General features: G+C 50.5%; 1 protein-coding gene across 3 annotated transcripts in view; it reads right to left on the bottom strand.

Annotated features, from left to right (window-relative positions):
* SYNJ2 (synaptojanin 2) overlaps positions 1-15098 on the bottom strand; it is a 94186-nt gene that overhangs the window by 19880 nt on the left and 59208 nt on the right. For all 3 annotated transcript variants that reach the window (XM_044243166.1, XM_044243156.1, XM_044243175.1), the window contains exons 9-15: positions 13895-13976; positions 12981-13130; positions 12740-12905; positions 5401-5592; positions 4031-4112; positions 3119-3259; positions 1392-1584 (exon numbers count right to left, since the gene is read on the bottom strand). In XM_044243166.1, coding sequence (XP_044099101.1) covers positions 1392-1584; positions 3119-3259; positions 4031-4112; positions 5401-5592; positions 12740-12905; positions 12981-13130; positions 13895-13976 — 1006 coding nt within the window. The remainder of the gene's footprint in view (positions 1-1391; positions 1585-3118; positions 3260-4030; positions 4113-5400; positions 5593-12739; positions 12906-12980; positions 13131-13894; positions 13977-15098) is intronic.

Consider the following 15098-nt stretch of genomic DNA (forward strand, 5'->3'; position numbering starts at 1 on the left):
AATCTGTTTCTACTATCCTCATGTGGCATTTCCAGTCTAATCGGGACAGAAGATTAACATGACCACAACCAAATCAATAAGTGTGTAGAGCACTGCTTGCCCGACAGAACATTCCTCAGTGATGGAAATGTTCTCCATCCACGCTGTCCAAAACAGGAGCCACCAGCCTCAAGCGGCCACAAGCAGCCACCGAGTGGCCATCAGGAAACATGGCCCATGTAACCAAAGAACTTTTCATTTTATTTAAATCCCTGCTTGTGGCTAGTCTGCTGGGCAGCTCAGATGTAAAATATTAACTTATACAGGTATCCTCAATATTTCTACTGAAAAAAAAAAAGCTCTATTTTAAGCCTTTTGAATATTTTGCATGTGTCCTAAGTTTCCTATTTCAAATAGCATTTTAAGTGAGAAAGGCTGGACTTTTTTTTTTTTTTTTTTAACTAAAGGAACACACAAAGAAAACATGCATCGTGTCCTCTGTGGTCTGGAAGACTTCATGTCGTGAATTTCCCAACTCTACATGTTTCTTCTTTAATCCAAGAAATAAAAACCACGGCAGAGATTACAGCACTTATTAGCGAAAATGAAGGCGCTCGCCTTGAGTATTGAGTACTAGTGTAGCCCAGTACACAGGATGTCAGGTTTACCGGTCTATCTGGCCTCACGGGGAGGAGCTCCACCACCCCGCCAGCTGAGTCACAGACACTGGCAGAACACGTGATGGAAAGAGCTGGCCTCCGCTCACTGCAGGGAGACAGGGGTTGCACCAGGCTGGCAATCGTCTCCTTGCAGGCAGGGGAACAATCGGAGTCTGGAGATGCCCTGGCTCTGGGATAGAAACGCCTGCCACGGCTAGAGGGCAGCATGACGCAGGCTGCCTGCAACCCGGCGCCCAGGTGGGTGGATGCAGACCCCTTGGTCATGAACACAGATTTCAAAAAAATGGGCATTCTTATCTGAGCTGCAACAGTAGGTAGGTCTGAAGACCATGACTCTCAAGAAAGACAAGTCTCCTACTGTTTGGATTCAGATGTTCTTCACTAACTTGGACAAAGCAGGGACAGTGAATAAGAAAACCAGAAAACGCACAAAAATGCCAAGAGAAATGTGGGGTGCATAAGGACATTCGGGAAACATATAATAGAGACAGGGCACAGAATACTCCAGGGACATCCCCGGGGCTTCGCTCTACTGTCCCATCCCAGGTCACATCCCCTCCCCGGGAGCTGAGCCCCCTGGCGGGGGTAGCAGGGACCCTCCTAGAGTGGCCTCCCGTCCCCCACCCCATGCCGGCCTCTATCAGCAGCTCCGGAAACCACGTGTGTGGCCGCCGCAAGCAGGCAGCTAGCACGCGCGCCCGGGTCACATCCCAGGCCACCGTGTGCTCTCACCATTGGGAAACTCAGCTTCTGGGTGATCTCCCTGTAGTCTTCGTTCCTCTCCTTCACCTGGGACTGCCCGGCCGTCAGGTGGCTGCACACGAAGCAGAAGCTGGTGCTGTGGAACTGGAAGCGGATGCCCACGGCCCCTTTGTTCCCGGCCTTTCCCCCCATGCCCGTCTTCACCGTGTCGATGGCCACGTCCCTGCAACACACAAGGTGCACACGCAGCGGCTCCTTAGCGGCTAAAAAGGAAGAGTGCGAACCAGCTTGTGGCAGCGGGGGGCTGCGCTGTTGGATGGCCTTCTGGGCAGCCAGGCCACCCAGTGACTCCGGACCTCTCTCCTCTCCCTGTGGCAGCCCAGGGGACCCTCTCCACTACCCCAGCTCTCAAGGGCCCCGCGCTCACAAAGGCACCTGGGAAGCTTCCAACCCTAGCCCTGCTTTGCGCTCCCAAGTTCTCCCAAGTCCCCGTCCCCCTGAGGCCATGCGGATGGCCCCGTCCCCTGCCCACCCATCACGGCTGCATTAAGAAACAGGAAACCTCTAGTGACTGGTGCTGGGCTACCTGGTGCCTAGGCAGCCTCCTCGCACACACCTGCTCACACGTGATGCCAGGTGACAACGCACACATGTGAGTGCACGGGTCTACAGGACGGAGCCTGAGGCACTCGGAGGCCGACACCTGCTCCCTGGGACTATCAGTGGGCAGATGACGCGAGGGGGTAAACGGCCCAGAAGCCTATGAGCTAAGCCAGCTAAGACTGGAGGAGAGGCTGGGGTCCCAGGGCGGCTGCAGGGAAATCTGGAGCTCCTGAGGATAGCTTCCTCACTCACGGTTCAACTCTAACCTTTACCCTGACCCTGACCTTTGCCGACTTCCACTCATGCACTCTGGATACCGCCCAACTGCCAGAAAAAACAGTCGGGGAGACACGGACTTAAGGAATTTCCCAAAGTCATAGGTGAGGACTGTGAACGGGGAGCATAGTCCCCTTCTCCCAGCACAGCCCCTGGTATGCCTCTGTCCTCTAAATATTCAGAGGTGTTTAACCAGGAGGGGGCAAGGTCTAGCCTGGCATGGGCAGTGAGTTTAGCTGGGCATGGGAGGAGAGTCTATGGACATGAGTCAGAAGGTAGCAGTGGGAGGTTGAGTCATTGAGGGAAAAGGTGAATTCTTCCCAAACCTTAAAACACGCAAGCACACAGACACATGTACACACACACGCATACACACGCGCACACTCTTTCCTAGGAGGGCACCCATTTGCTGAGGGCTCCCTTTCTGACACACACACAGCAGCCACTAGAGCGGCGCTGCGGTGGGGGGACAGCGGTAGAGGCGTTCTGCGCACACGTCTTATTCAGAACGCTTTTAAAAAGAGACAAAAAAGCATTGGCATTTCCCGCCGGGTTACTCAGCTCTCGGTCACAGGTTTCCTGCCTAAAACTTCAACAAGGAATCCCTTTCCTTGCACAAGACTGAGCCTGGGAGGATAACAATCACTCCTTCTGAAGGAGTTCAGCTTCCTGGCCCGCAAGGTTCCCACTGTGGCATTTTAATCTCCAGACAATATTCTATTCAGCCTGCTTTTTCCTCGGGGGCTGCTACATTTATCTAGAATAACGGCGAGTCCTGATTCCTGTTGCAGGAGGGGAGGAGGGAGAGGAAGTCTGAACAAAACACCGAGACGAACAACCCCGCGTCCCCCAGATGTTCATAAACCGAATGTTCTTACCTGATGAATGGGACATGGTATGGACGTACAAAGATATACAGACAGACGCCCACCAGCTGTGCCGAAGTCAAGAGAATGTACCTATGAGAGCGTGAGATGGCTTTCTGGAGCTGCTCACCCCACATCTTCCTGTTGGTGGTACTGGAGACGAGAAAGAAATGACGCTTCACGTTCTGCTGGAGATGGGCTCTCCCACTGACACACTCCTTCAACTCCTATTCTTCTCATAGGACTGCTGTCACACTGTCCCCTCTCCCGTGTTAGTGCCATGCTTTCATCTCCGCAGCGGGCTGTCCGCGTATTTCTGGCTGTGTCGTACACATCATCGCTCATACTGCACCCCACCCCTGCCACTAAAACCCATCACAGCACCTCGCTCCTAAGAGCTGCTGAGATCAGGTGTTATTGGTTCAGAAAGTTCCTTGAGATTAAACAAGAAAGAAAAAGTGCAGTTGACCCTATACAAAATGTCAATGCAGCGGTTTCCTTTCCTTTGTATCTGGTGTTGAGAAGAGATGCACCTTCTCCCCACACTTCTGCTTCTCACCTTCCCCAGGAAAGGTGAGTCAACACCCGCCCCCCCGCCCGGCCGTCAGCCACGCCCTCCAGGTGTGCACACGCCAGCTCACAGCGTGACTCAGCCTCCGCACACAGCCGAGCACCTACGGCTGTAACCGGCCCTTCCTTCGATTTCCTTAATTTGTGAAGAAAGAGGAACGGGAGCTGCACATCTGCGAGTGTGTGTGGGCGGGGCAGGAGTGCCATCAGGAGAATCCACACACCGAGGGCCACAGGGCAGGAAAGGCAGAAGCAGGACAGACCCAGGGTCCCACTCCCGGCCTGGCACCTGGCTCGGGGAACCTCAGGTGAGTTTGTGGGTGCGACCCTGCACCCCCGTGCCCGGACGCTCACCTGGCATTGACGATATTCCCCGCGCTCAGTTCCACCATCTCTTCAAACCCCACGGCAAATATGTCAGCGGGGCTGTCCTCATCTGGGGGAAGGCAGGAGTTGAGGGAAATCAGACAGCACAAGACCTGCGTTCGTGGACTTGTGGGGTGCCCCATATGACCCATTTGAGCCCGGGTGGGCTGCTGCCTGGGTGCACTTGTCCAGAAGGCTCCGAGAGGCTCCGTGCTGATCCCCACCTTCCCTCACCTCCCTGGCGCCCAAAGCCTTTCCCGGTGTCCATCCTGGGGCATATCAGTGACCTCTCTAAACCTGTTCCTTTGTCTTCAGAAGGGACAGGAGCTGCCATCTCCCAAGGACATCATGAAGCATCCATCAGAGGACATGTGTGAAGTCCCCACCCCACCCTGCAGGTAGTAAGGGCACTGCCCTGTGGGTCCCTCTTCCTTCCTGGCCACCAACACAGGCATCAGACCCAAAGGCATGTTCCACGCTTGCCCGTGTCCCTCTATACTCTGCACAGTGGGGCCAGGCCTTGCCTGGTTCATGACGGACTGATGGGGTCCTGGCCCGGGGGACTGCCATTCCTGGTGGCTGGAGGAGGGGAAACCCTGTCCAGCTGGGGACCACAGAGGTCTGCTGTGGAAATGTGTTTTACGGGGAGCACAGCAAGCCGAGGCATGTCCCCTTTAACAGGGAAGCGGAGGGGCTAATAGAACCCCTCCCCACAGCCACTGCTACTCAGCCCCTGAGCCCTCAAGCCAGGCCGTGGCTCCCAGCACTGCAGAAAGAGAGACCCGAGAAAGGGGAGGGAAGCTCCTTCAACTGGGGCTGCTCTCATGTTCTCTGCACATATAGGGCTTGCCCCGGGGACACCATGAATGGTCGCTGCCACCACAGGAACCCCAGGAGCCCTGGGCCGTGGACTCAAGCCACCATGTGCCACAAGGCGGCAGAGGTGGGGGTACAGACTGCCCGGGACACTGCGGGATGGGCTCTGAGCAAGGCTCGCTGCTGAGAATGGGTACAGCCGAGAGGCGCATCAGGGCTCTCTTGCAGGGTCCAAGGGAGCTGGAAACAGCGGCCCCACAGCCGTGCTGCCCGCAGAAGAGCATTCCTGCTTTAAACCCTTGTTCTGAGGCCATTCCGTGTTACATTCCAGGAGACTCCCCACCCCGACTACCCTGCCACACGTTCGGAAGAGACAAGGTGTCCCACGATTTTCCAGATGTGTTCTGGAAGCCCCGAGACCTTCCTGAACGTTCTGGGTGAGAACACCCACTACCAAATCGCGAGAGTCATAGGCTGCAGGGAAAGGTCAAGCCGAGGGCCCCCTGGACTCTGCATGGGCCGGTCCAGGCCGCTGTGCTCACCCTGGGAGCCCGTGAGGCCGGCGAGCCTGGGGGAGTCGAGCAGCCAGTGGGCCAGCTCGGCCGTGCCCAGGAGGTTGCTCCGGAACTGCTTGCCTCCATTCACGTTCCAGGTCCCCGTGGCAATGCGGATCCGCTTGAAAGTCGTGAATTCTGACTGGCGCTCGGCCATGGCTCTCAGGATCCTGGGCGTCACTGCGAGGAGGCAGGAGAGGGCCCGCGTGTCCGCGCTGCACTGCCACGTGCAAAACCACGGAGGGGGCTCCCTGTCGGAGGGGGCTGCGATCCTACAGACGGGGTCAGGGGTGTTCCACGAGAAGCTGGGAAGGGGCTAAAGCCAGAAGCCCCTGGGGTGCTCAGTCGGTTAAGCATCTGCCTTCGGCTCGGGTCATTATCCCAGGGTCCTGGGATCGAACCCCGTTATCAGGCTCTCTGCTCAGCGGGGAGCCTGCTTCTCCCTCTGTGTCTCCCCCTGCTTGTGCTCTCTCTCTTTCTCAAATGAATAAGTAAAATCTTAAAAAAAAAAAAAAGAGGCTAAAGCCACCATAACCAGTTCACTTCCCTGGGGCATTTTTGCCACCAAGTCCTGAAAACACAGGACCAGACAGATGTTCCTCCTTCACACGCATTAGCTGACCAGACCCCACAAGGAGTCTCTGCCATGGCATTTCCTTCACGATCCAGGGGGACATCAGCGAGGGGACACTGCGACCTACCACAGTTTAAACATCTTGATCTAAAACTTGAAACAACCTACCCTATCTTTGCCTTTTTTCACCCACCATCCCTCAGGAGATGTTTCGTTGGCTTTATATTGGACTCAAGCCTTTAACAAATCATTGCTCTGAACCAGGTCCATGCTCTGGATATCCAAAATACAGTCCAATTTTTAAACTAGCGACTTACCCCGAATAGAAGTCATGCCTACCTGTCTACTCAACAACGTGCTGTCCTACGCAGACCCTCCCGCAGCTTTGACCGAGCTGGCCTTGTCTGCGGGTCGACACAAATAACCACCATGGCTGCCGGAAGCCAAGTGAGAGTCAGACCCCGTAGAAGAAGGAGAGCAGCAAAGCGGCTGTGAAACCATGGTGAGCACGCGCAGATTCAACCATGGAGAGCATGCGCAGATTCAACCATGGTGAGCACGCGCAGATTCAACCATGGAGAGCATGCGCAGATTCATTTTTCAAAAATCCTTTAATGCTTACGTATTCTTATAAGGAAAAATGCTGGGTTCCCTTCTTCTTCTCCACTGAGAGCTCTATAGCATTTATAGGGTCTAGAGGATAAAGTGCCATTAAAATTCCCTCAAAGAGGGGCGCCTGGGTGGCTCAGTGGGTTAAAGCCTCTGCCTTCAGCTCAGGTCATGATCCCAGGGTCCTGGGATCGAGCCCCACATCAGGCTCTCTGCTCGGCGGGGAGCCTGCTTTCTCCTCTCTCTCTCTGCCTGCCTCTCTGCCTACTGGTGATCTCTGTCTGTCAAGTAAATAAATAAAATCTTAAAAAAAAAAAATTCCCTCAAAGACACCTGCCCAGCTCATTCACAGGTGGAAGACAAAAACCAACCCCCCCCCCAAAACCATGAACTTACAGATACAGAGAACAGACTGGGGGGTGACGGGGTTGGGGGAGGAAAAGGTGAAGGGCGTCAAAAGGTACAATTATACCATCAGTAAGTCCTGGGATGAACATACAGCAGCGACACCAGACTTTTATGATCCTGTGTTGCGTATTTCAAAGTTGCTAAGAGAGTCGCTCTGAAATGGTCTTACAAGAAAAAAAAAAAAAACAGCTTTTTCGTAATTATGTGTGCATAGATATTAACTAGACTTGCTGTGATCATTTCACAACGTTCACACATATTAAATCATTGTTGTGCCCATGAGAGTCATACAATGTCATATGTCAACTGTATTTCAAGTAACAAGAAGAAACCTTTAGCTGTTGACAGAAGCACGAGTCTTGGCCCCTGAGAGCAGGAGGCATCCTGATCCTCAGAGACAAGCATTTCTTCTCCCTTTTAGCTCTACAGGGTCCTGTGGGCTTAACAAAAGGAGGCAACTCTCACGGGGGACTCCCAGGGATGAATGATGACTGGTGATGGGACCCAGAACCCACCGGAGCTGAGAAAGGGTTTCAGTCCGAGCCAGCACTCCGAGAAACGGACACGGAGAACAGTACTGGGTCTCCTGAAGCATCTTCTCGACTTCCCCCCTTCTTTCGGTTTGGAAATACACAAGAACGTATAAGAGCGGGCTCACACTCAAGGCCTAAAGCCCAGGCCCCCAGGAGCTACAGTGATAGCTGCTACTGTGTACGTATTTTGTATATTCCTCTGCCTTGGTCATGCCAGGACCAGGGGGATGTCCATGCCTCTCACCCAAAGCCTACCAGAATTATTCAAACTGGCCAAGCCTGAACTGTTTACTCTGTCCTCTCTTTCCTGCAGAAACCCCAATAAAGAAAACCCCAATAAGCCCCCCTGTGGCACGCTCCCCATGCCTAGGACCTGCAAGTCTAATAGATTTTTTAAACAGGTAAAACTGGTATATAACACTATATGTCTCAGGTAGAAGCTGAGTTGTATGATTACAACTCTCCATCTGTCTGCACTATGGAAGGATCACCCCCAGAAGTCTTGTTATCATCTATCACCATGCTTTTGAGCCCCTTTGCCCAGCTGCCCACCCCACCCCCTCACCCTCCCGGTAACAATAAATCTGTTTGTATCTGTAAGTTTCTGTTTGTATCTGTAAGTTTGCTTTTGTTTTGTTTTGGATTCCACAGGAGTGAAATTACAAGGTAACTGTCTTTGCCCACCTGACTTATTTCACTTAGCTACTACCTTCAAGGTCCATCCAGGTAGCTACAAATGGCTGGATTTCATTCCTTTTCCTGGCCAGGTAGTGCCAGGAAACACACACACACACACACACACACACACACCTTCTTTATCCATCTACTGATGGGAACTCAGCTGCACCACGGCACACCACTACAAACAGACGGGTGTGCATATCTTTTTGAATCAATGTTTTCCCATTCTTCGGATAAATCCGCACAAGTGGGAGAGTTGGAGCATATGGTAGTTCTATTCTTAACTTTCTGAAAAATCTCCGTACTGCTTTCCAGAGTGACTATGCCAATTTATTTCCCCACAAAGAGTGCACAACGACTCCCTTATCTTCACAGCCTTCTCCGGTGCTTGTCGTCTTTCCGACTGGGGTGAGGTGAGACCTTATTTCCTTCTGATTTGCATCCCCTATTACAAATGATGCTAACATCTTCTCATGGGCCACTTCACCACCCATATGTTTTCTTTGTAAATAGGTCTATTCAGATTCTCGGTTGCTTGATTTTTTGTTGTTGCTGTTGAGTTGTAGGAGAGTTGTAGGAGTTCTTCACATATTTTGATATTCACCCCTTATCCAATTAGGCTTTGCAAAAATCTTCTCCCATTCAGTAGGCTGACTTTCCTTTTTTTTTTTTGAGGGAGATGGAGAGAGAAAGGAGGAGAGAGAATCCTAAGCAGACTCCACACGCAGCATGAAGCCTGATGTGGGCTTGATCTCACAACCCTGAGATCTCAACCTGAGCTAAAACCAAGAGTCAGATGCTAATCCAACTGAGCCACTCAAGCGCCCCGGGCTTTTTTGTTCTGATGATCTCTTCTGCTGCGCAGAAGCTTTACTATTTGATGTAACCCCATCTATTTATGTGTGCTTTTGTTTCCTTCCCTTTAGAGATAGATCCAAAAAAACATTGCTTAGAGCAAGGCGGGGGAGCTCACCACTTGTGTTTTCCTTTAGAAATTTTTATGGTTTCAAGTCTTACATTCAAGTCTTTAATCCATTTTTTGTGAGTTGGCTTTTGTGTACCACTGTCTAGTTTTCCCAACATCATTTACTGAAGGGACAGTCTTTCCTTCATTGTATGTTCTTGGCTGCTTTGTCATAAATTTCCTGTCCATACGAGCATGGGTTTAAATATGGGCTCTCAGTTTTGTTCCATTGCCCTGTGTTTTTACCTGAATATTACATGGTTTTAATACAGCTTTATAGTTTAGTTTGAAATCAGGATGCTGGATACCTCCAGCTTTGTTCTTTTTACTCAAGATTGCCTTGGCTATTCAGGGCCTTTGTGATTCCGTACAGATTTTAACATTATTTGTTTTAGTTCTGTGAAAAATGCCACTGGAATTTTGATAGGGATTACACTGAATCTGTACATGGTATGCACATTTCAACAATATTAATTCTTCCAATACAGGAACACAGGAGGGCTTTCCATTTATGTGCCTCTTTCTCAGTTTTGTTCATCAGTGTCTTACAGTTTCCAGAGTACAGATATCTTCTACCTCCTTGGTTAAATTTATTCCAAAGTATGGTATTCTTTTTGATGCAATTGTAATTGGAATTGCTTTCTTAATTTTTCAGTCTGATAATTTGTTATTAATGTATCGAAACACCACAGATTTCTGTATTTTGATTTTGTATCCTGCTACTTCACTCATTTATCAGTTCTAACAGTTTTGGGGTGGTCTTTTGGGTTGTCTATATATAGTATGTCATTTGCAAATAATGACAGTTTTATTCTTTTTAATTCTTTCTAATTTCTAATTCTTTCTTTTTAATTGGAATTAGAAAAAGAAAATTTTTCTTTTTCTTTCCTAATTGCTGTGGGCTGGACTTCTAATATACACTGAATAAAAGTGGCCAGACTAGGCATCCTTGTCTTGCTCCTGATCTCAGATGAAAAGCTTCCAGCTTTTCACCACTGAGTGTAATGTTGGCTGTGGGCTTGTCATAGACAACCACCATCATTACGTTTAGGCAAATTCCCTCTACCCACTCGGTTGAGAATTTTTATCAGTTGAATTTTGTCAAGTGCTTGTTCTACATCTATTGAGATGATGAACAGGATTTTTAATTTTTATTTATTTTCAACAGGATGTTTAAAAAGATTTGAACGGTAGAGCGTGAGAGCATATGTGGGGGCGGGCAGAGAAAGAGTGAGTGAGCAGCAGACTCCCCACTGAGCTGGGGCCCTGACTTGGAGGGTCGATCCTAGGACCCTGAGATCATGACCCAAGCCAAAGGCAGACACTTAATTGACTGAGCCACCCAGACCCCCTGATCAGCAGGATTTTTATCTTTCATCTTGTTAATGTGGTGTATTAGTTGATTGATTTGTGGATGTCGAACCATCCTTGCATCACTGGAATAAATCCCTCCTGATTGTTGTAACTGGTCTTTTTGAAGTGCTGTTGAATTTGGTTTGTTAATATTTTACTGTAGATTTTTGTGTCAGTGTTCATAAGCAACACCGGCCTGCAATTTTTAGTGTGGATGTGTGGCATCCTTGTCTGGTTTTGATAACAGGGTAGTGATGATCTCATAAAATGAGTTTGGAAGTAGTCCCTCCTTTTGAATTTTTTGGAAGAGTGGAGGAGGACAAGTATTTCATCTTCGAATGTTTGGCAGAATTCACCAGTGATGCTTTCAGGACATGGGACTTAATGTGTATTGGTTTTGGTTTTAATTTGTAACCACTCTATTTTATTTTTTTTAAAATCTCTTTGCCCATCAGGGGGCTCAAATTCACGACCCTGAGAAATCAAAGAGTTCTGTGTTCTACTAACTGAGAAAGCCAGTTGCCGGGCTTGGGAGATTTTTGGTTTCTGATTCAATCTCCTAATAATCAGTCTATCCAGATTTTGTATTTCTTCATGATCCAGTCTTAGAAGAATGGTATTTACATATCTCTTGTAGGTTGTCTGAATTACGTGTAGTAGTCTCCTATGAGCCTTTGTATTTCTATGGCGTCTGCTGTAATTTCTCCTTTTTCATTTCTGATTAGCGACGTCTCCTTTTTCTTGGTTAGTCTAGCTAACATTTATTAATTGTTTTTTTTTTTCGAAGAACCAACTCATAGATCTTTTCTGCTATTTTTAAATCTTCATTTATTTTCCATTCTGATCTCTATTACTTCTTTCCTTCACCTGACTTTGGGCTTCATTTGCTCTTCTTTTTCTAGTTCCTTCAGTTGTACAGTTAGACTGAGCTCTCTCTGGTCTCTTGAGGCAGGCCTGGGTTGCTAAGCCCTTTCCCCACCGAAGTGCTTTTGCTGCGTCCTAAAGATTATGGCCTGTTTTATTTCTATTTCTGTTCATCTCTAGGTACTTTTAAAAAATTGCTCCCTTGCTTCTCTGATGACCCATTCGTTGTTCAGTAGCAATTGTTTAATCTCTACGTTTTTGTTTTTCCAGTTTTCTTATAATTTCTAGTTTCATCCCACTGCAGTCAGAGAAAATGCACAATAGGATTTCCGTCTTCTTAAATTTATCAGGACTTGTTTCGTGGTCTAACATATGACTTATCCGGAAAAATGTTCCATGTGCACTTACTTAAGAAGAATGTGTATTCTGCTGGCTTTTGGGTGGAATGTTCTGTTAAGCCCATCTGGTCTAATGTGTTGCTTAAGGCCAATGTGTCTCCTTATTCGTTTTCTGTCTGGACGATATCCATTGATATAAGTGGGATATTAAAGTCCCTGACTATTATGTTGCTGTACATTTCTCCTGTTAGCCTTTTTAATATTTAATATCTAATATTTAAATATTTAAATATCTTAGTGCTTGTACATTGAGTGCATATACATTTATATACGTTATGTCGTCTTGCTTAATGGACCCCTTTATCCTTATGTAATGCCCTTCTTTGTCTCTTTTTAGTCTGTTTTTAAAGTCTCTTTTTGCCGGCTAGCAGTACAGCTACACCAGCTTTCTTTTTATTTTCATTTGCATAAAACTTTTTTCCATCCTTTCACCTTTGCTCTGTACATTTTTTTTTTCTTGAGAGAGAGAGACAGCACGAGTGAGAGTGGGAGGGATGGAGGGAGAGAGAGAATCTTAAGCAGGCTCCATAGGCTGAGCGTGGAGCCTGATGCCAGATGCGGGGCTCGATCTCATGACCCTGAGATCAAGATACAGACACTTAACTGACTGAGCCACCCAGGCGCTCCTGTATGTCCTTCCGTCTGAAGAATAAACTGTTTTTTCCTGAGCCTCCTCTTGTGGCTGCACACGACTGGTCGTCTCATAAAAGAACGCAAACCACACCTGTCGGCCACTCAGGGCACGCGGTCCAGCTGAAGTCACGGGCCAGAGGGCAGAGCACGGACGCCCCGCTCAGGGGAGTGTCTGCTACCTGCTGTTTGGGGTTATGTGAGGAGGAGAGGGAAGGGCTGGCTGGCACACCCCCACCCCCACCCCCAACACTCCCTCTGGGTGGCCGGGCAGCTAGAAACATCCATGCACGTGGAGCGGGAGCCCCCTTACCTAGCAGGGCCGTGTTGTCCAGGAGCGTCCTTCCCTTGTCTGCAGACTCCTCGGTGCAGACATCCCCGACCAGCAGCAGCTCGATGGCCTCCTGCTTCAGCCCATCAAAGAAGTTGGACTGGATAGTGCGAGACACGGACCGAGCCCCATCCTTCAGCTTCCCCACCTGCCACGGGCCAGACCAGAGGCCATGAGAGGGATCCACGCAGGCCCTCCCTCTCTCCCTGCGGTCTCCCCCTACCTTGGCCTTCCCTTCCAGGGCCCGGCTGCCCGTGAACATCTTGCTAAGGCTGTGCCCGTTCAGAGACCACATGGCTTTGAAGGACTCCACGAAGCGGTCCGCGATGGGCTTTGAGTTCAGACCCAGGCTCTCGAGCTGCAGATGAAGGACCTGATGACAAGGCAGAGACAGATGTCACCATCTTCCCACCTGGAAGCTCCCGCCACCCACAGCTGCTTCGGGTCTGCGTCACGAGGCACCATCCCCGTGAATCCCTTGTTTGGCAGACCGTGGATCACCCTGTGCTCCTCCAGAGAACGGGGATCCTGGCAGCAAAGAGTGGGGCTTCCAACCACCACTCACCCAACCTGAGGCAACCTGGCCTTCACCGTGCCGGCAGCCCTCCTCTGCGCCCCTTCTTCCTGACCTCCTCCCCCATGCCCAGCCCCGACCACCAGAGGGATGAATGAGAGCAATCAGGGACAGCCTGGGAGCCGGCAGTGACCCCACCCCCTCCCCCCAGCCGTGAGCCAGGAGAGGTCAGCCAGGCACTGGGCGGGCCAGCAGGCAGACTCAGGTCTCGCTCCTGGGCATCAAATCCCACCTCATCTGAGCCCGCCTCACACTGCCCTCGCCCAGCTGGATATTCACAGCAATCACTACACAGAACCACTGTTTCTCAAGGTGGCACCAGGCTCCCCGGGGTGACCATGTCCGGAGTGCATTTCACAAAGTGTGCGTACAAATAAGGCAAAGGCATCGAGCGGTACGGGCAAGCCACGGCCCAGGCAGACCTTGCTCTTAGACACCTGGCACGTCTCTGCCCCACGCTCCCCCTGTTAATAGGCTAGCCCAGTGATGTCCCCTCATCCTGCCGATGGAGGCGTGGGACGTGACCCAGGTGGCCCAAGGGCCCTCGCACGGTAGGGACAGACCTCGAGTGCTATGAAGCTCTGCACCGTGTTGGTTCGGTCCAGGCAGTCAAGACAGTTCATCCGCAAAGTGCCTTTCTGAAAACTTAGGGGGACAAGAAACGCAAATGGTTACAAGCTGTTGAAGGAACAAAGCCCACAGCATGATGGCCTACGTTTGACTGCAGGCCTCCGGGAAAACTGGGGCCAACCCTTGCCTACTCTGGTAGCCGGCCAGGACCCCCAGCGCACACCTGAGGGACCCCAGCACGGCTGGAGCGGCACGCATACCTGGGTCGTTAGAAAACGTGCCGATTCTCGTTATTCACCATAGTTATGTCTACACAGGGGCCACGACCAATCAGCGAGTTGAGGGGCACCTGGGTGGCTCAGTCGGTGAAGCATCCGACTCTTGGTTTCGGCTGAGGTCACGAGGTCATGACCTCAGGGTTGTGAGACTGAACCCCGCGCTGGGCTCCCTGCTCAGCAGGGATCCCATGTGAGATCCTCTCCTTCTGCCCCTCCCTCCCTGCTCTATGTCACAAATAAATAAGTAAATCTTAAAAAAGGAAAATAGATTAGCCAACTGAACCATGAGCAGATTAGCACAGGCTGAACTACTGCTCCCAGGGGAAAATGAGGGTCGGGTTCCTGCAAGCCTCTGCTCGCTCACACTTTCCCCAACTGCACGACACATAACCCTGTTATATGGGCGTTTCTGTTTAAAGCACTTTAACACGAATCGCTGCTTAACGCGGACTCCGAGCCAGCGTGCTGAGAGCTGCGTCAAGCTTCTCCGTCTCTGTCGGACCCAGCACGGCCGCCTCGTGCTTGGGAACACTGGCCAGCTCTTGGCACTACACTGGGGGGGGCATTTTAAACAGTGAAATGACCAATAAAACGCACAAAGCTATGACCCCGGGGCACCACACAGACCACAAAAAGGACACTCGATCGTAGGAGAGTCAAAACCAAAAGGCAGGCGTTGCTTTGCTCCCCCTCGGCTGGGAACAGGGTGCACTCAGGAACTCAAATTTCTCACAGTTCGGAGCACGTCTCTCCATGACCCTGAAAGGGCCGTGAGTGATGATCTGGGGTGACGAATCAGTGTTAGCGATGGGCCAATTTGCAAACATAGAATCTGAAGAACAAGGGTCGACTGCGTTGTGATTTGAGAGAAGCGGGTTCCTTTCTCTGCTCAGCGCTGAGCAGGAAAATCGACCCCAGG

This window comes from Neovison vison, chromosome 1, assembly GCF_020171115.1.
Source record: "Neovison vison isolate M4711 chromosome 1, ASM_NN_V1, whole genome shotgun sequence".
Classification (NCBI taxonomy): Eukaryota; Metazoa; Chordata; class Mammalia; order Carnivora; family Mustelidae; genus Neogale; species Neogale vison.